Here is an 18,529-nt window from a genome sequence, read left to right on the forward strand (position 1 = left end):
TCCCGCTATTTCAACGTCCAGTCGATCACGAGACAGCACCATATACACAACGTACGCTGCCATAAGCACTTCTTCTGAATTTGCGTCAACAGATGAAGGTGACCGCACAATATGGATGTGGAGTGAAAACATGTCGGCGTCACTAGCAAAGGACAAACGCCAAAAAAAGTCAAAAATCGTGGTATGAAGCCTCTGTATTCACCTAGCTTGCTGATTTGAAAACAGGATTTGTAGCTTCCACCAAAGAAATCGATATACAGGCTTTACAGATGCGAAGAGCTTTCGCAACGACTCATCGTTCTGTCAAAATGTGGGGAGGTGTCGCTACATGACTCTGAGTCTTTGGACTTCATAACGCCAAAGACTCATTCGTCACCGAGGTCATCCAATGTACTTCGCTCATTTTTCTTCCCCAGCAGCTCAGCCTCATTCGTACCCACGACCGCTGCCGCCGCCCTCGTTGAAATCGTATCTGAAGAAACGCCACCCTCCTCCTTACGGTTGAAAGTCATTACTATCGACACTCAAGATATAATAGCGCAAGTGGGAGATTATAGCCTCCCCTTCAAACAAAATGTATACCATTTTCCATCTCCTCGATCCACGCTGATGCAAATCCTCCACAGGAGATCGCAAGCTCGTCATGTAGCGCCTCAGGGTGCATCAGTGTTCTTTGTACGCCGTTCCTACCCTATTTTATCTTCCGATTCTCACACAGGAGGAAGGCACTGACGGTACATGGCATTCTTACCAACTTTCGACATCCCCACCGTCCGACGATCAACAACTCTCTCAACTATCACCACCCTTTCAACTGACTGGACTCTCCTTTATCTCGTCCCCTACACTAAAACAGTCCATCTCACTGCTTGCGCTCACGTCCTCTCACGTCCTCCTCTCCGGTGTGTCGCCTACCTCTCCATCGGAGATAATTCTCCTCCTATGGGATCTTCAATACTCCATTCTCCTCACCTCCCAAACCTTGCCCATCCCCTCAGTGTTGGCACCCAACCCTCTACAACTCCGTCTGGTTCCCGCTTCCACTATCTCCAGCAAAGAGGCCCAAAACCAAACCCTCCAAGATCAAGCACTTCTCCTCCTCTCCCCCTCCGGAAAAACCGCAGATAAAATGCAATCTACTTCGAGTGTCATCGTCGTTTCATACGCAATCCCTCACACATCAACCATCGCAGCTGCTATGGGTAAAGCAGCATCAAGCAAGCAATGGATACGCAATACGCCCACGACTCAGACACAGCCAGCTGATGTGGCACGCACAAAACTCCTTGAAACAATGCGTACAGCTATGGAAGCTGGAAGAGCTCAAGCAGCCGCTGCAGCCTTTTTCGCCTGGGAGAAGTCGGAGAAGGAAGCCGACACGAAAAAGGCAAATCATCTTCATCACGCTCTGCTGCCTTTCTGACTGAGCATCGTAGAACACAACCAATGGTGCAACCAAGCCATCTCTGAGCTTCACATTTGTCAGAGATGTACTCAACACTGTTCTCTCAACGTCAATAAAAAGCAACAAAGCCCATCTTTCACCATCGTCGTATTCACCCGAGGTGCTGAAGTACCTACTAGAGAGAAGGGTGGTGTCCAGTGGCATGGTAGATGGCGGCAACGGCCTCCTTACCGCCCTGAGAGCCAGGAACGACTGGGTGAGCATCTCCATGTTTTTTAAACCACCCCATACCTCATATTTTTCGAAGGTGTCAATCCGATTAGCTTTCACCACCGTCTTGGACCTCCCAGAATCAGAGATTGTCGAATGTCTACGCGTCGTTGCCGTTTATCACCGGGAACAACACTCAGCCGACGCCATGGAGGTTGACTCCCATCCCGCCACATCCATCCCATCCCTCCCCTCCTTCTTATCCCTTTGTACGACATATCCAACATCCCAAAAATACCTTCTCCTCGCCCTCCGTCAACATCTTCGAGAGATCGAAGACATAATGTGTGTCGCTCAAGTTCTCGACGACTGGGTCAGCAAATGGGGAGCACGGAGAGCAGCGGGCGAGGAGAGACTGCTTCCTTCAAAGAAAGACATTCGAAAGAACGAGCATGGGATGTGGGTAGTTGTTGGAAGGAAGGATGCAGGGAAGAAGCAGGACGAGCTGCTGCCTCTTGAAAAGGTACTTTACCAACTTTGCCCGCTCAAACATTGCTTACACCGCTACCAGGTTGTTGCTTTCCTACAAACACTCATGGATGCTTCCTTCCTCTCCCTTCTGCAGCATCCTCCCGCTCACCAGATCTTGAAGCATCTACGGGCTCAACTAGAGCCAGAAGTGGTGTTCGCTGAAATGGTAGAACAACTGAGAGGACCTTTGGAGCCGTTCGCAGTAGGACACGAAAAGGCATTGAAGGAAGCTGCCATACCAGAGAAGGAGAGGAAGAAGGAAAGAGAGAAGGGTGATTGGAGGCAAAGGAAGAATGACAAGGCGATGAGAACAGACATTGGCGTATACCAGCTAGAAGAGCTAGTTTTGTGATGGCTGGCTGTGTGCAAAGATTAAACTTTGAAACGACACTCGGACAACGTCTAATCCATCTAGCTCGCGCATTCATTTGCACTTAGTCTTGAATTTTTTTAGTAGCACTGAGTCTCTCTAAGATCTCATGAGGAAATGTCAAAACGAGAATCTGTTTATATGGGTATTCGTAGATCTCGCATCATTATCCAAAGTCCAGGTCGAACAAGAGGAGTTACGATCGTAGGGTAATTTTCCGCAACAGAACATCAAAGCAAATCGTTCAACTACTCGATCAACCTAGTTGAGTGACACCGTTAGCAACGACAACGAGCAGGACGTAGCGAATGCTTACGAAGGCTCCTTGTCAAGTTTGACATGGATAGAAGCGTGGCTGGCCACACCAGCGATACGGTGGTAGGCGTTCAAGTTCTTGTGCAGCGTGAACTGGAACACGGAAGCACCTCCTTGTCTAGAGTGATATGAGTACATAACCAAAAACATCAGCAGGGAGGAGCCACGAACCGGCTAGTGATGGTGCTGTAAGCCAAGAAGAACACCCAGATCCTGTACCAGCGATCACCATACTTGGCAATGACGTTCTCCTTGTTGCTGACCCAGTTCAAGTACCATCTGTAGATAGTCGCAGAGTAGTGGACGCCCAAAACGTCGATGTTCTTGACCTCAAAGCCTGCGCTCTCCAGCTGGTGATAAAGAATTGATGTTAGGGAGGAACAAAAGCACAGTTATTGCCTGCATACCTTGCCAACAACCCAGCCAAGAGAGCAAGAAGCATCAGCACCAGGGAAGACATATTTGTTCATGAAAAGTCCCCTGAGGAAAATTTAGAGAAGCTTTTGAAGTATTGACGTATTACTTACCAGATAAGATCCTCATATTGCCAACTTGGGCGGATACCTGCAACTTGGAAGACAAAAATACCGTCGTCGTCAAGGAGATCATAGACCTGGCTCAAGAATTGAGAGTATCGACGGATGCCGACGTGCTAAAGAGACCATCAGTTGCCCGCAGCGTACCCTGCACAGTCTGACAAACCTCAGCCATTTCCAAACTAACGATCTTGTTGTATGTAGTGCCGGCAGGGATCTCACGATAATCGCAGCACAGAATACGGGCACGGTCAGCAGACACCTGTCGGGAAGGATTAGCGCACAGGGCGGAAGCGGTTTATTGGAGCGAGCATACCCCGTTCTTGGCAATTCGTTCTGTGCCAAACTGGGTCTGATTCTTAGCGAGCGTAACACCAGTGGCGTCGCATCCGAAGTTCTTGGCGGCGTACGCAACGAGCGTTCCCCATCCACAGCCAATATCAAGCAGGCTGAAAAAGTCATATAAGATTTAAGAACAAAAAAAAAAAAAGAAGGAAAGTAGGCCTACGTGTCAGTTTCCTTGAGGTTCAGTTTGCTACACACGACGGCAAGCTTATTGTCCTGAAGAGTCTCCAAGGATTCATCGGCGTCAGCATCCAGAACAATGCCGGAGGTGTAGATCATGCGTGGGCCAAGGAACCAAGAGTAGAAGTCGTCACCACCTATAACACGATTAGCATGAGACGATGGCGGTCAAGAAAGATATACTGCAACAACTCACGGTCATAATGGCCTCGAACCTGTTCCTCGTCCTGGGTTTGCGAGTGGACAACGACCTCAGGAATAAGGACGGTAAACACGTATTTGAACAACTCCAGCGTGAAGGTCATTTTGGCCCAGTCATGGCGTTGCTCAAGCACGTCCAGGACGTCGCCTAAAATGAAAACGTCGCGTCAAAAATCAACACGTCAGATGAAATACAATGTAAGCAAATTAACCATTGAAATCAATTTTGCCCTCGAAATACGCGTCGTGGAAGACCTGCATGGGGATTTTCTCCTTGCCCTTGTACAGCTTCTTGAGCTCGGGGTCGTTGATAGTGATGTACTCGTCAATATCCTTGCCAGGCAACTGAACCTTTTCGTTTTTCCTGCCCCCGTAAATGCTCATGAAAGACCAGTAGCCGACAGCCGTGGGTGCACCAAGTAAGAGAAGCAAGAACACGTAGGTCTTGAACCCGCCGTACTTGACAATGGGAGTGAAGGACTTGACAACATAGGGGACGACGACGACGAGGATGGCCAAATGGACGTTGCTAAAAGAACCATTGCCCTCTGCGAGACCGACGAGGGGTGCGTTCTTGATAGCGGCGTACTTTGTGACCCGCACTGTGGAGGAGGACATGACAGCTGGGAATGGTTGTCACTGGGAAATAAGCCCACAATTTTATGGTCGCTTTGCGGATGTTTGTTCTCAAGGCTTCAGGGTCCTTGACGCGGCCGGAAGCTCTGTATCTCGTTTTCTTCCTTCACCATCACGTAGAGCATTCTGCTCGTCGCTAGTGATTATGGACAACTCCCCTCCGCCGCCGTCAAACGAGTCTCCTCCGCCGCAGCCGCCTCCTCCTCAAGCGACGCACACAGGATCACCAACGGATTTTCTCAAGGGTGTTGTCGGCAAGAGGGTGATCGTCCGACTCACATCGGGGGTTGATTACCGAGGTGTGCATCTTGGACTCTCCTTCGGCAGCCAAGGTTCTGATTGATCTTCTTAGGACTCCTATCGTGCTTGGATGGATACATGAACATTGCTTTGGAACAGACTGAGGAGCACGTCAACGGGGTAGTCACGAATCGGTATGGAGACGCTTTTATTAGAGGAAATAATGGTGTGTCCATTCTACTGTCCTTCCAGTGCCGTGTGATTTGACGCCTTTTACCTTCTAGTACTTTACATATCGGCTGCCGAACCTATATAGCCCATTTCATTGCGAGCAAGGTCTGTACGTGTTGAAGATCGGTGTATCACTGTCCCATTCGATCCGTCCTTCACGTTGGCCGATTTGGAACGGCACTCAAAGCAGGATAAGCCAACTGACCCGTGGCAGGTATCATTCCGCAACCATATCCCTATCCTAAGGAAAACCACAAATTGAGACACCCATCCGTCGAGTTCTATTATCGGGCCAGTGAATATATTATCGTAGCATACTCGAGTATCATTGCAACAAGAACAATTTCTCAAAAATCAAAAACAATTACTCTCCTCGGTTACCAGAATATTGCGACAAAAAGGAACTAATCTTTCCCGCTCCAGGTCATCAACCACTGCATTCCTCAAAGCACTCCCTTCCATTGAACAATACCGAGCAAAATTAATTTCTCCCGACGACCATGTCTTCATGGTCCATGATTTAGCCAGTCGGTGCTTCGCCCACTCCTTACATCGCCCAGGTTGCGGCGATGACGATGCCAAAACTCTCCAGTGTTGAAATTGTTCTGGTGTTGATTGCATTTCGTTGAGATCAAACAACACGAGCGTGTTCTTCACTAGTACTCGATCGGTAAACGGCGGATGTCCAGACAAGTTGAAAGAGTAGGATGGGATCCAGTAGACGCCTGAATCCAAAAACAAGTAACGATCATCTTTTTGTTTCGCGAAAATAGTGGGTAAGCCGGCAATCAGTCGCCTCACTAGACAGTATGTCAAGTAGACCGTCTTTCCTACAAAAGAATTAACACATTACGGGATGGAATGAGAGATAGATGGACCAACCGACACCAGGTTGCCCTTCAAGGACGACATGGTTGGAACTTGTTTCCAGAAAATTGTCGAGATTGCTGTATTCGCCTCGGGCTAGCATGACAGGAGCCAAAAGGTCAAAATTTACATCTGTTGTCGTCTAGTTCAAAAGAGATGTAAGATCAATGACCTGAGCCTCCTCGCGTGGATCCAGGTCACAATCATGGTCCTGTCTAGGTGCGACAAGTGGATCTGAAACATGCTCTTGAACAATACGAGAGATCTTGCTCCAAGCTTGTTCCTCCTTCCAGAGGGCGCCGTAGAGAAGATACATAATTTCATTAGGACGCCTTCCTTCTCTTGCACAAAGACATCGAGGCTTTCTATATCCATGGCCGGAGACAGAATGTTTTGAATCCTTCGAACCGGACGGTGTGATTGTTGAGCCTGAAGACACTCAGATTTAGTCATGAGGAGACTGAGAAATTGTCAGGTATAACACCATACCAACTGCACCTCTTTCCAACAAATCTTGATTGATCCGATTTCGCTTTCGCAGAGGTGGTGGTTTTTCTTCATCTATTTGGTGACAGGAACCCAAAACCGGACCAGTACCAGCGTGTATATCAGTCGATGTGTAGGCAGTGGCATAAATGCAACACACGCACCAGATGGAAGCTTTGCAATCAAGTGAAGCATGTCATCAGCCACCCCGTTTGAAAAGACATTACTTAAAACTATCAGACGACTCCTCAACTTCGATGGCTAAAGTGTCAATATCTCCTTTATTTTTGATGCGTCCGGACAGATGGTTTTCAGGAGTGATAGGGATTGACTGGTTTGACTAGCATGATTTGAGCTACAAAGGATTAGATGGCTTGGAATGCACTCGCCTTATACAATACGATGTATTCAAGCTCAACGTCATGGATGCAATTCTTCGTCGTGATGATCTTCTGAAGATCACACACCAGCTCGTCCAGGCCGATTTCAATCGAGCGTGGCGGAGTGGGGCCGTTGTCACCGAGAAGTACGTACCAAAGCCGCACTACTCCGGTCATCGTGCGTAGCCGGTGACAATGTCTAGCCTACGCGGTGATGTCGTCGTTTGTTTCTGCCCTCTGCGAACGGATGAGATCACAAGGAGGGTTTGGAGAGAATCTGCGACAGGCACGATATGTGAGCAATGAGTCGAATAGATCTTGCTGGGCTTCTTACTATCTGGCAAACCAAGTCTGAACCAGATAAACGTAAGAAAAGTGGACGATGTCCAGTGAAACGAGAGCCTCACCAGAGACAAGTGATTATGTTTGTTTAGAGTAGATAATAGGCGGGGCCTACGACGAGAATCACTGTGCATTTATGGGCAGGCAGATAGAGGGCGCGGGCCTACCTGGGTTGGATAGACGTGGTCTGAAAGAGAGCCAGCGCTAGGAGAAGTTCTCGGTGTCGAGAACCTCTCCTAACTCAGCATCTGCCAAACATTGGCACTGTGGTGATCATGAGCGGAGCTCGAGCAAAGCTCGAGTTGAAAAGGCCTGGCGAATCTGGACTTTCACTGGGAAGAGTTTGAGCAAGGGGGACCTGTGAGTCAGACGATCACCCTCTTGCCGATAACATCCTTTAGTTGAAAATTCGTTGGCGGTCCTGCGCGCGCCGCTTGAGGTCCAGGAGGCTGGTTCTGGACGGCGGGCCGAGGAGTTGTGCTCAGCACGTGATGGTGAGCCCCAGTCGAGTTTTATTATTGAGCAGTAAATAGACCGGTGACCGTTCTGTATATATGAGAGAAGTACCTGCGATATACAGTTGCGGACAACTAAAGTCAACAAATTGAGTATCTCAGGAACCAGATTTTTTGACGGAAATCTGACGACAGATCTAAAACTGGACAGGCAAAAGGAGCTCAAAAATGGTGTTTTCATGTTATTCCCACGAGTTTTTGGCTGCGCCAAAATTTTGAGCCAATTTTTTTGCATCCTACATCGCCATCTCAGCCAGTCTCTCAGGAAAATCCTGCTAATCAAGCTCATCCCAGTTACTCTCTGCATATCCATCTCTTCTCCTGAATCCTCAGCTTCCCTTGCCTCATTTTCTTGTGCAATGGATGTGACTCTCGAGATCTCGTGATCAGTTCCTCATCATCTCCCTCACTGACAGGCTGACGGCCTTGAGAAAATGATGTCACTGATGGAATGGAAGTCAAAAAAGGGTTATTTTGGAGGCGTGCAAGGTTGCAATGTTTTTTAGGAGGACAGCCTCTAGGTTTAGGCAGCATAATAGCAATTTTTTTTAAAGGGGAGGATCTATTTTATTTTTATTCTTTCGGTGGATTCTGACAGTACTCAACAAGATCTATCCAAAAATGACTTTTTCGATATTTTATCGATTTTTTTGGGCCTGCGCCAAAATTTTGGACCTTTTTTCTGACAAATCCTCACTTTTGGGAAATCGGCTCGTACCATTTGAAAGATCTACTCAATTCCTGCCTATTCCGATGGTTTTCGGACTTTTAAAAAATCCCTACCGGTCTCAATAAATCGGTCTATAAATTTGTTGACTTTAGTTGTCCGCAACTGTACAGACCGGTAAATCTGAGTTTAAATCCACGTACCGCGCGGCTCCCACGCCTGTTTCCATAAAAGGTTCGATGATTTCTGACCTCCCCTAAACAATAAGCACGTGTCGCACGACGCGCATCGCGTTTCCACTATCTACTCAAACAAGGAGGGAAAAGAAAGAACAGATAGCTGAGTGACAAAATGGATGAGTAACAGAAATCCAAGAAGTTGACTGGTATGAATGAAACCACTCCAGATTTTACAAATGTGCCATTCATGAGAAAGTGCGTCGATTTCACGCAACGGAGACCGTGAATACAGTAGCCTATATTTTTGGGAGGTTCTCGTTGTCTTGCCATGAAATATGTACATTCAAGGTTAAAGAAAACACAAGGATTAATATAAACATATATCGGCTGTGCTTCTGGGGTGCATAGCTGAAAGACGATTTTCGGTTGGACGCAAGGAAATCGTAGACCGGGAAGATTTGGCGTGGGCCGGACCGGATTGTTAAGGGGAGGTCAAAAATCATCGAACCTTTTATGGAAACTGGCGTGGGAGCCGCGCGGTACGGGGATTTAAACTCAGACATACCAGCCTGTATATCGAAGTTTTCATATACAGGCTGGTCACGAGCCTAAGCAGTAAATATATTATCGTAGCGTATCATTGCAACAAAGAACAGTTTCTCAAATATCAAAAACAATTACTCTCCTCGTCTGCTCGAATATCGCGGCAAACAGGAGCTGATCTAACCCGCTCCAGATCATCAACCACTGCTTTCCTCGAAGCGCTCCCTTCCATCTGCATACGTCGCTCTTCCTTCAAGATTGAGCGTGGATGACGAATCAATTGCACCAAATCGGGCCTGCCAATGTTATGGTCCCCTAACGAGGCGTCTTCATTGAGGAGCCTCGTGTCTTGATATGACAGATAGAACTCGTCCCCGCTTTGGGAATCTACAAGAGCTCCACAGCGATCCAGCACTCGATGCTTGAATGAGCGAACAGAGTCGGCGGCATTTGCCCGAACACAAATTACGGAAGAGATATCTGTCGCTATACGAACTGCGACATAGGTATCTTCGTGCGTATCCAAATGTTGGGGTGGTATTTCATCCGGCTCTGGAACAGTGGAACCGTCAGTGAGTTTTGGAAGGTTCGTTAGAGTTGGGGCATACCATAAACAGTGTGAGAGGGCGTTAATGATGGCGACGGTTCGCTCCAACTGGTGCTCTCTTCTAGCGCAGGTCGCTTCCCCGATTGGTTGCAAGGCGACTCTACGGCGGCTTCCAGAGGCGCCGGAGTGCTGCTAGCATGGCTGCTGAAAAGTCGGGTTTGAGCTGGAGAAGTGTTGTGCATCGAAGCGTTGGTGGGAGTTGAAAGAGTTCGGGACAAAGGCATATTGGTCTGGGAGCCTGTAGATGTCCCAGCCACGGGTTGGCTAACAGAAGAGCGGCTTTGAGGTTGAGGGGTGGAAGGAATTTGTGAAGAACGCAATGGACGCTCCGTCTGATTCGCACGATCCTGGTTTTCCAGATGGGTCATTGAGATAGATGTTGTGTCACGAAGGTGCAAAGGAGTCTTGTCGGTTTGAGCCGCACATTCCTTGCTCTTCGACGCGACCAGACGGATCATTGTAACCCTCACATATGTGTTGGGATGCACCAAGAGGTGGTACATAGGTGGAGTAACCACAACCTCTTCTTCATCTCGTGTCAGTGATGGAATCGACAGCTGAAAGTGGCATCCTAAAAAACTCTCGTCATTCTGTAATTGCACGAGATGATGTCTGATCTCCTTTAGTGCAGCCTGTTGAAACGAGTGAGTGACGTGTAAAAAATATGACTGGCCGGTGGCTCTTACCTTCTGTGTTCTGGGATATGGAATAGAAAACGCGAGACCTTCGCAAAACACTTCGAGGAAATTCGACGGTGAAAGCGATGACCACCATTTTGAGATGAGGTAAAAGACAACGGTGAGATGCAAGGCATGGAGCAATATTTCATCGCAGTCCATTTGAACGAAATGGGGAGTGGTGCCTTCGGTACCATCACGAATATATACCTCTTGAAACAAAGAGACATTCAGGCAACTTCATGACATTGGTCATAAAGAGGTGCGAGTCAGAGGGGCGGGGCGTGGCGAGAGGTGTTGGATATCTTTGATCCCCTCCACGAGTGCATTAGGTATCTTGTGATAGGGAGATCGGGCATAAAAACTTTGCTGGAACTTGCGTTTCTTGAAAGTTGGAAGGCAGACGGTTATGACGGCAAACAGTCCAGTGGCTATGCTCGGTATTTGCCGAGGCGCCATCTGCTTTGGTGAGGAGAGGCACACTCATCAACGACTGCCCGACAAAACTCATCAAGGTGAGCACAGTTTTAACTCGGACAGGCTGCTGCGCCGCGGAATCGTATTCTTGAGAACGATGGGATTCGGCAGAGGTGCTGTTTATGACATCTGGACGGAATTTTGGATGGATGGTGGATGGTTGCTTTGGATGACGCAGGGTCCCCAAATGTGGTACAGAAATCTGACTTTCTTCCAACCCTCCCATTTCTTCATAGATGGTGCGTTTGAACTATTATTCTCTTCTGTCTCTTCTGATCAATTTTTGGGAGTGTAGAAGGTCGAAATTGACTCCTTCTCCGGCTACCGTATCTATCCCAGCAAGGGCAAGCTTTTCGTTCGCGGCGACAGCAAAGTACGCGTTATCCCATCGTATCAAGACCTCCTCTCATTTACCTTGTCCTCTTCAGGTCTTCCGCTTCGCTGGCTCGAAAAATGCTTCGCTCTTCCTCCAGCGCAAAAATCCCCGTAAAATCGCCTGGACTCAAGTTTACCGTAGGATGCACAAGAAGGGTATCACGGAGGAGGTTGCTAAGAAGCGCTCACGCAGGACTGTGAAACACCAGCGCGGAATCGTTGGTGCTGATCTTGCCGCCATTGCCGCGAAGCGCAACCAAACCGCCGCCGTTAGGTCACAACAAAGACTGGCTGCCATTACAAAGGCCAAGACCGAGAAGAAGGAGAAGGAAGTGAAGAAGGCCAAGGTTCGTTTATTTCGTGATTAATTGATTGCGGGACTCTAATAGACTACATCGCCAGCCTGCGCGCCAAGCAACCACTTCAGGTCCCAAGGTCTCCAAGCAGCAGATGAAGGGTGGCAAGGGAGGACGATGAGGGGCTTGGTGACCATGAATGGGAGATTTCGATGTATGACCTATGCAACACTACGAAATTATATGACATAGGACATTCAGAACAGCTGGTCACTTCGTGTGAAAGATTTGCTATGTCGACTATCCTTTCATTTTGAAAACTTGACGACACGCCCGTTCAATAATTGAGATGAAGCCTTGTTACTTGTACCTCAACGTCGACCACGATGATCAGCAACTTCGATTTACGAATAAAGAGCGAGATCTGGATAACCCGTACTCTCCACCTGCCGTGCGGTGTCCATCTTTTCTCCACACTTGGACGAAGTCACCACTCGAGATTTGAGTGACTCTGCTAGTACATAGTGCGTCCACCTTGCGGCTGGCTTTGCGACCTCTGACAATGCGATCTGTGATTGACAGACAGGTGACACGCCAACCTTGCTGCATGTGCTTCGAGGGAACAACGCTTGCTTGTTGTCTCTTGCCTTGATCAAGGATAATTCACAAAGTATCAAACTAAGACGCAAACCATCAACGGATAATGCAATCTAGTCATCGTTCCAGCAAAAACCACTCATCCAGAGGTTTGGATCAACACTCCTTGACCTACACAATTGCGCCTCCCGCCGCCACAACAGCGCTAGTGTCAGCTGTACATGCTGGCCTTGCTGCCGTCAAATCGAACTTTGATTGAGGGGAACCCCCACCCAAATGTGCTATAAGCACCATCTTTCCTCAGCCCGGACTTCTTCCAAGATGTCGCACACAGCTGACAATACAAGCCAAGGCCGAAAGAGCAACATTTCACTTGCCATGGTCCATAGCGGTTTTCAGTTGGTTTTCTGTGCCTTTGACACTTTTCGGTGTCAATGGATCCGATGCCAAAGAATGGGTCTTCCGAGGCTTCCATCGCTAAAATGTGTCATGCCTTAGGTGCGTCAAATCGAACCTTGATTGAGGGGAACTCCCACCCAAATTTACTATAAGTACCACCTTTCCTCCTCCCTACAGACCAGACTGCTTCCTTCGCAAGATGTCGCACACAGCTCACAAGACAAGCCAAGGGCAAAAGAGCAACACTTTCACCCCCCCACCACTAGACGGTTCGCTCTCCATGCTGGAAATCTTTGATTTTCATCGAAAGAATAGCCCGAATCATCCCCTTTTCTTGTTCGAAGAAGGGGGTAGAATTGAGGAGATCACCTGGGCACACGCGGTTCGAGCCGTGCACACTGCTGCGCGATACATTCAACAAATCTGTGGGAAAGGCTCCGACGACCCGTCGACGGTGGTTGCCATCCTGGCTAACACGGGTAGGTCTCACTCCTTACCTCGATGTCGCTGTTTCTAACATTAGAACCCGCAGATACATTTAGCTACTTTGTTCTCCTCGCAGGAATAATTCGTGCAGGCTGTCAAGCCTTCCCGATCTCTCCAAGAAATTCTCCAGCAGCCGTAATCCATCTGTTGCAAGAAACGAGATCAAAATACCTTCTTATTAGCCATGACCCGAGCATTCAAAAACTCATCGGAAGCGTATACCCAAGTCCTGCTCTGAAAAGCTCCGTAGGGGAGCCGATAACAATACCCACTTTCGAGTATCTGTTCGGCGGAACTGAGAGTGATTTTGACCCGCTACCTCCGATGCAGCAACAAGAATGCAATCGACCCAGTCTCATCTTGCACTCATCTGGTGAGTGGTCTAGCTTTATTGACGCAGGAAGCTGGAGTAAATGGTTTTATTCTAGGATCCACATCGCATCCAAAGCCGATTGGTATCGTGTCCCACCAGCTCGTCGACGCTGGCTTGGCGCCATGTAAGCATCCCATGATTTCCTCTTTGAGCCTGGAACGAAAATCCGCTGTTAGATTTTGGAGATCGCGACCTCTGCGGGAAAGTTTTCGCTTGTCACTCCCTAGCCATGTTTCGTATGGAACTTTTTTTTTTTCATCAAAAACCTCTGATCTTTCATGAAGATGTTATCGGTTGCGTAATGCTCCCCTGGACGGTACTTGGTTTGACCAAATCAATGATCAAGCTGACTCGACTTTTTTGAAGATGGCATCGGGGCTTACAATGGCCAGTTTCTCCCCTCGTGATCCGCCTGCCCTTCCGACTCCAGACCGTGTATTTTCGGGGGCCATTGCTACGCACAGCAGTTATATAACCTGTGTCCCCTCTTTTATCGAGGTTGGTCATTAACTCTTCCAGTTTACAACAAACATTAAAGCAAATTCAGTCATGGTCCAGGGTGCCTCACCAGCTGGTAGAGCTCAAGAAATTTCACGGCGTGGTATGGAACGGATTCATCGCCAGAAGATATCGCTAACAGTTCCCCTTTCTGCACACAGATATACGCTGGTGCACCGTTGCAAAAAGATATCGGCGACATGCTTGTGTCGAACGATGTTAACATCATATCAATTTATGGGGCGTAAGTTTGATTCTTTGGTGTTGTCTAAACTGTGACCATCCCTACCTTCCTCAACTTTTCAACAGGACGGAGGTGGGCCCGGTCATGGCCTTTGTTCCAGGTTGGAGATCTATTATACTTAACAACATTACGGCTGACCTTTCCATGCTAGCTCCCAAGAAAGAAGCTTGGGAGTATTTTCAGGTAAATGCCTCCTTCGTTATCTCCACCTCAGGTCTCTTACGACTTCAGTTTTCCCCCCACTGCCGACCAGTATTTCTTCCATATCAGGGCAACGTATTCCAGCTGTTGTTTCAAGTACGCCGCCTCGCCCTCCATCCATCCTCTTTCAACTCATGCCGACGCGTAGGAATGTCCCACCCATTCGCCTAGTGTATTCAACGCGCAATTTCAAGGGCTCAGAGCGTATGATACTCGTGACTTAGTGGTCTCCCATCCAACCGAACCAAACATGTGGCGAATATACGGCCGTGCCGACGAACAATTGATGCATTCCAATGGAGAAAAGGTACGTCTATATCTGCTGCATCGCGTATATATCGCTGTTAATTCAACCTCGTAGACCAACCCTATTCCAATAGGTACTTCTATGAAACATATAGTTTCCCAATAGTGATGAATCAGTCAACAGAATCGATGCTTACTCGGCATGAAAAAATCGAATTTGCTGTCATGTTTGGACGAGGGCAGTTTCATGCTGGAGTCATCGTACAGCCAAAGCTACAATATCAATTCGACACTGGAAACGAGGGTCTTTTGGCGGAATTTCGGAATGAAATCTGGTAAAACCATTCAAACATGACTTCTTTTTCTACCCACGTTGACGATGAGCAGGCCACTTGTGGAACAAGTCAACGACTGTTCTCCAACACACTCTCGACTTTTCAAAGAGATGATTTTAGTAGCGAGCCCCCTAAAACCCTTCGACATATCATCGAAAAACACACCACGTCGGATGGCTGTTTTGACTGCTTACCAAGACGAGATAGAACAAGCATATGGATCTGCAGACAAATACTCTCAGCCTGACATCCCCTTATCCGAGATATGGGAGATCGAGGATTGCCTCGTTCTCGTGCGATGCGCAGTTAGGAGAGTTTTGCAGGTCCCGGTCAGTGACGATGAAGACATATTCCAAGCAGGATGCGACAGGTTCGTCGAGTTCATCTAGAGAAAAAGCTTAGTGTTTACGGGCAGACAGTCTCCAAGCCGCTTGGATACGCAACACCCTCTTACACGCTCTACAACATACAGCCAAAGTGTCCACTTCACCTATTCCACAGAACTTTGTATATGCCAATCCCAGCATCCGGAAGTTGGGAACATATATATTGGACGTCGTGGTCCGAGGGCAGAGCTCCGTATCCCTCACGGTGTCCTCAAGGAAAATAACCGACATGGAGAGGCTCGTCCAGCAATATAGCGCGAACTTTCCTTGTCATGTACCCAGCAGTGCGATATCCGCGGCTGGTGGCGAGGTTGTATTGCTCACTGGGAGTACTGGCTTTCTTGGATCGCATATTCTCGAGCAGCTAGAAAAAGACACATCTGTCTCGAGAATATACGCACTCAATCGTAAAGATATCAAGCGACCTGAAAGGACTATGTTCGCCAGGCATAAAGCTGCCTTTGAACGAAATAGCCTCGACACTACCAGCCTCGTATCCAGCAAAGTTGTGATGCTTCAAGGGTCCTCTGACCTTGAGTATTTCGGCCTAGGGGAGGCCACTTTTCACCAGATACAATCGAGCGTTACTTGTGTTATCCACAACGGTGCTAACTTTAACACTCTGGCTTCCCTCAACACTAATTGTGATTTCCTGCAGCTTGGCGAGTAAACTTCAACGTCACCCTGTCGTCCTTTGAACCATTGATTGCTGGGACACGTCGCATGATCGATTTCGCTTTGGGATCGCCTTTTCCCAATCCCCCTCGGTTCATCTTCATCAGTACTTTGGGGGTTTTGAAAGGTATGTAACTTTAACGTTCCTAGCATTTGTTTGACCTGTTTACTCTAGGCTGGACTGAGGGCCCAAGCCCCGAAGCACCCATTCTTCAACCAACAAGCGCAATAGGCCTTGGATACTCGGAATCCAAATGGGTTGCGGAGAGAATTCTCTGCAACGCGTCTGAACAAACCTCGTTGAAGCCGGTCATTATCCGTGTCGGTCATGTTTGCGGCGGACAAGCGGGAAATTGGGATACTTCAGAGTGGATCCCCGCGCTAGTAAGGTCTGGTCAAGTCCTCAAATGTTTTCCCCATGTAGATGGCGTATGTACTGGTCCTATTCGTCCCCACTTCGCTCTAACCTTCTTCGCGATAACACAGGAAATAACATGGATCCCCGTGGATGTTGCGGCTGCAGCAGTGATTGAGATGCGGACATCCAAGGAACCCTTCCTCAACCTGGTACACCCCAAACCTGCCCCGGTCCAACTCATCTTTTCCGCCTTTGCCAATGCCCTGGACGTTCCGCTTGTAAGCTATGGTGAATGGCTGGCCGCGCTGGAGTCTTCTCGAAACGAAGGTTCTGACGTTGCTGTTGCGGAAGCCATCGAGAACCCAGCTCTCATCCTGCTTGATTTCTTCCGGTCTGTGTCCAGGCCTGTTTCAGTACGCGATAGGGATAGGGAGGCTTTTGGGTTCCCGCCAGTAGCCATGGACAAAGCATTGACCGCGGCCCCTATTCAGCTTGGCAATGTCCTACCAATCTCTGAAGAGAATGTTGTTTCGTGGATGACTTACTGGTGGAACATAGGGTTTCTTAAAAGATAGGCTTCGTATATGGCGCATAAAGGTATCTTAGTTAGGCCATTGTACCATTGTTAGTTGGACGCTGAGAATTTGAGTCGATTGTCTTGCTTAATTTCACATACGTCTCTGTAGTAAAATGGAAGGTGATATTTTCGGACTCCAGTCACGTACATGAACAAACAAACTCGTTCATCCGAAAACAAGGTTACAAGAGGATAAGAAACCATGAAAGGTCCAAAAGAGATCTTGTATCTTCAGCGGCTACTGTTCCACACGTAGAGGGTAAAGTGAAGATGCCATGGTGAAGATGCAGGAATTAATAATACGTGCATAGATACATACAACAACACGGCGGTGGATGGACAGTAGAGGAGGTCGAGAGTTTATTTGTGTGTCGCCTTGACGATCGACACGACGATGATCACGATGATGACGGCAATTGCTACACCTATGATGATGCGCATCTGAAAGCCCAAGTGTCAGTAAGATAAAAGAGACGCTGGGAACAGTAACGTACCTTCATATCTTTCCACCTTTCAATAGCACAAGACATCAGACAACTGCGGACGAAATACACAGCAGACGTCTACTCACCACATGTTCTGACATTACGAAAAGAACGACGTGAGCAAGAAAACAGAATCATGAGAGAAGAATGTCGCACCTTGCGAACCCGGTTGGCTCCACGGCGGAAACCTTGTGCGGACACAGCAAGGTTATCTGCGGAGTCGCCACATATGAAATTAGTGCTACCGCCCTTCGAAAAAGGAGCAGCCCCAAACCAACAACGCACCTGTTTTGTCCTGTAATGAATCTAACCGTTCTCCTCGTTCCGCCACCTTCGTAATGTTCTCCCTCATAATTCCCACAGTGTCATCAATCTGCGCTTGAATGGCCGCTGTTTTGGCATTGCCCTTACTAGGTCCAGCGTTGTTTGAGCCGTCTCGGGGGAGATATGGGTCGTAAGGTTCAGACCTATGTAGAATGAGCGAGCAGGCGAGGGGTTAGGTCAGCGTCATGCTGGAACGGCATTAAGGCGCTAAGACAAACATAGTGCAAGCGTCGGGGTCTAGAGGGGGCGAAACGTGGGGTGTCAGTAATGCGCCCTTTAGCAAATACTAAATAGGGAGCTCACCGTGTCAGATGATGAAGGGAGGGGGAGGATGGAGGTGGTCGTTGGCAGCAGATGTTGGCAAGCTGTCGGCGTCACGCAGCCCCATGTTTTACCCACGACGTGACTAATGTGTTGTGACTGCGCACCGCAAAGATGACATACGGACAGCCTCGTACAACACTCTAAACTTCAAAATTATAAACGGGAAAGAAAGTAAAACAAAGAGGCAGGGTATCTAGAGTAAAGTGATATCCAGGTCGTTAGAACCAGTGTACGTGTACAAGGGGAAAATTAACCAGAAAGCTGAAACCTAAACGTTAAAACTTCAGTAACGAACATATGAACGAATATAAAAAGGTGAGTGTAAGTGTACGAAAAACACAGAAAAAAGGAAGAGTAAAAGAAAGGAAAGGTCCAATATGAACCAACAACAACTAATAGAATCCATCTAC

At 48.1% G+C, this 18,529-nt stretch overlaps 9 protein-coding genes across 9 annotated transcripts; 4 read left to right on the top strand and 5 right to left on the bottom strand.

The window, feature by feature from the left end:
* Positions 1 to 609: 609 nt before the first annotated feature.
* LACBIDRAFT_295661 (uncharacterized protein) lies at positions 610 to 2,498 on the top strand (the record flags this gene model as incomplete). The annotated part of the gene is made up of 4 exons (XM_001888325.1): positions 610 to 675; positions 719 to 1,298; positions 1,437 to 1,661; positions 1,729 to 2,498. The coding sequence occupies 4 exons, from the start codon at positions 610 to 612 to the stop codon at positions 2,496 to 2,498; spliced, it is 1,641 nt and encodes a 546-aa protein (XP_001888360.1).
* A 138-nt stretch (positions 2,499 to 2,636) lies between these two features.
* Positions 2,637 to 4,724, bottom strand: LACBIDRAFT_295662 (sphingolipid C9-methyltransferase; the record flags this gene model as incomplete). The annotated part of the gene is made up of 10 exons (XM_001888369.1): positions 4,306 to 4,724; positions 4,089 to 4,241; positions 3,876 to 4,029; positions 3,684 to 3,816; positions 3,534 to 3,629; positions 3,359 to 3,483; positions 3,239 to 3,311; positions 3,003 to 3,181; positions 2,833 to 2,949; positions 2,637 to 2,649 (listed from the first exon to the last, which is right to left on the bottom strand). Exons 1-10 carry the CDS (start codon positions 4,709 to 4,711, stop codon positions 2,637 to 2,639), a joined length of 1,449 nt encoding a protein of 482 aa, XP_001888404.1. The 5' UTR covers positions 4,712 to 4,724.
* Positions 4,725 to 4,837: 113 nt separating this feature from the next.
* LACBIDRAFT_180652 (uncharacterized protein) lies at positions 4,838 to 5,329 on the top strand. Its single transcript, XM_001888326.1, has 3 exons — positions 4,838 to 5,028; positions 5,082 to 5,195; positions 5,254 to 5,329. The coding sequence occupies exons 1-3, from the start codon at positions 4,875 to 4,877 to the stop codon at positions 5,283 to 5,285; spliced, it is 300 nt and encodes a 99-aa protein (XP_001888361.1). The 5' UTR covers positions 4,838 to 4,874; the 3' UTR covers positions 5,286 to 5,329.
* A 225-nt stretch (positions 5,330 to 5,554) lies between these two features.
* On the bottom strand, positions 5,555 to 6,170 carry LACBIDRAFT_312772 (uncharacterized protein; the record flags this gene model as incomplete). The annotated part of the gene is made up of 2 exons (XM_001888370.1): positions 5,555 to 6,030; positions 6,083 to 6,170. 2 exons carry the CDS (start codon positions 6,168 to 6,170, stop codon positions 5,555 to 5,557), a joined length of 564 nt encoding a protein of 187 aa, XP_001888405.1.
* Positions 6,171 to 6,776: 606 nt separating this feature from the next.
* On the bottom strand, positions 6,777 to 7,110 carry LACBIDRAFT_312773 (uncharacterized protein; the record flags this gene model as incomplete). The annotated part of the gene is made up of 2 exons (XM_001888371.1): positions 6,777 to 6,893; positions 6,943 to 7,110. 2 exons carry the CDS (start codon positions 7,108 to 7,110, stop codon positions 6,777 to 6,779), a joined length of 285 nt encoding a protein of 94 aa, XP_001888406.1.
* Positions 7,111 to 8,535: 1,425 nt separating this feature from the next.
* Positions 8,536 to 10,625, bottom strand: LACBIDRAFT_333702 (uncharacterized protein; the record flags this gene model as incomplete). The annotated part of the gene is made up of 6 exons (XM_001888372.1): positions 8,536 to 8,591; positions 8,661 to 8,676; positions 8,978 to 9,244; positions 9,364 to 9,674; positions 9,788 to 10,418; positions 10,473 to 10,625. The coding sequence occupies 6 exons, from the start codon at positions 10,623 to 10,625 to the stop codon at positions 8,536 to 8,538; spliced, it is 1,434 nt and encodes a 477-aa protein (XP_001888407.1).
* Positions 10,626 to 11,176: 551 nt separating this feature from the next.
* Positions 11,177 to 11,950, top strand: LACBIDRAFT_312775 (60S ribosomal protein L24; the record flags this gene model as incomplete). The annotated part of the gene is made up of 4 exons (XM_001888327.1): positions 11,177 to 11,179; positions 11,236 to 11,313; positions 11,369 to 11,662; positions 11,718 to 11,950. 4 exons carry the CDS (start codon positions 11,177 to 11,179, stop codon positions 11,790 to 11,792), a joined length of 450 nt encoding a protein of 149 aa, XP_001888362.1. The 3' UTR covers positions 11,793 to 11,950.
* An 856-nt stretch (positions 11,951 to 12,806) lies between these two features.
* On the top strand, positions 12,807 to 16,984 carry LACBIDRAFT_312776 (uncharacterized protein; the record flags this gene model as incomplete). Its single annotated transcript, XM_001888328.1, has 15 exons — positions 12,807 to 13,086; positions 13,140 to 13,466; positions 13,522 to 13,702; positions 13,751 to 13,964; positions 14,126 to 14,208; positions 14,274 to 14,308; positions 14,360 to 14,391; positions 14,440 to 14,505; positions 14,558 to 14,716; positions 14,771 to 14,789; positions 14,840 to 14,990; positions 15,043 to 15,360; positions 15,410 to 15,981; positions 16,035 to 16,178; positions 16,227 to 16,984. 15 exons carry the CDS (start codon positions 12,807 to 12,809, stop codon positions 16,982 to 16,984), a joined length of 3,339 nt encoding a protein of 1,112 aa, XP_001888363.1.
* A 362-nt stretch (positions 16,985 to 17,346) lies between these two features.
* On the bottom strand, positions 17,347 to 17,931 carry LACBIDRAFT_255034 (synaptobrevin-like protein; the record flags this gene model as incomplete). The annotated part of the gene is made up of 5 exons (XM_001888373.1): positions 17,347 to 17,427; positions 17,481 to 17,496; positions 17,558 to 17,565; positions 17,628 to 17,683; positions 17,757 to 17,931. Coding segments are annotated over 5 exons (336 nt in total), but the record flags the coding sequence as incomplete, so codon positions are not given.
* Between the last annotated feature and the right edge of the window lie 598 nt (positions 17,932 to 18,529).

This window comes from Laccaria bicolor, genomic scaffold (assembly GCF_000143565.1).
Source record: "Laccaria bicolor S238N-H82 LACBIscaffold_54 genomic scaffold, whole genome shotgun sequence".
In the NCBI taxonomy this organism is placed as follows: Eukaryota; Fungi; Basidiomycota; class Agaricomycetes; order Agaricales; family Hydnangiaceae; genus Laccaria; species Laccaria bicolor.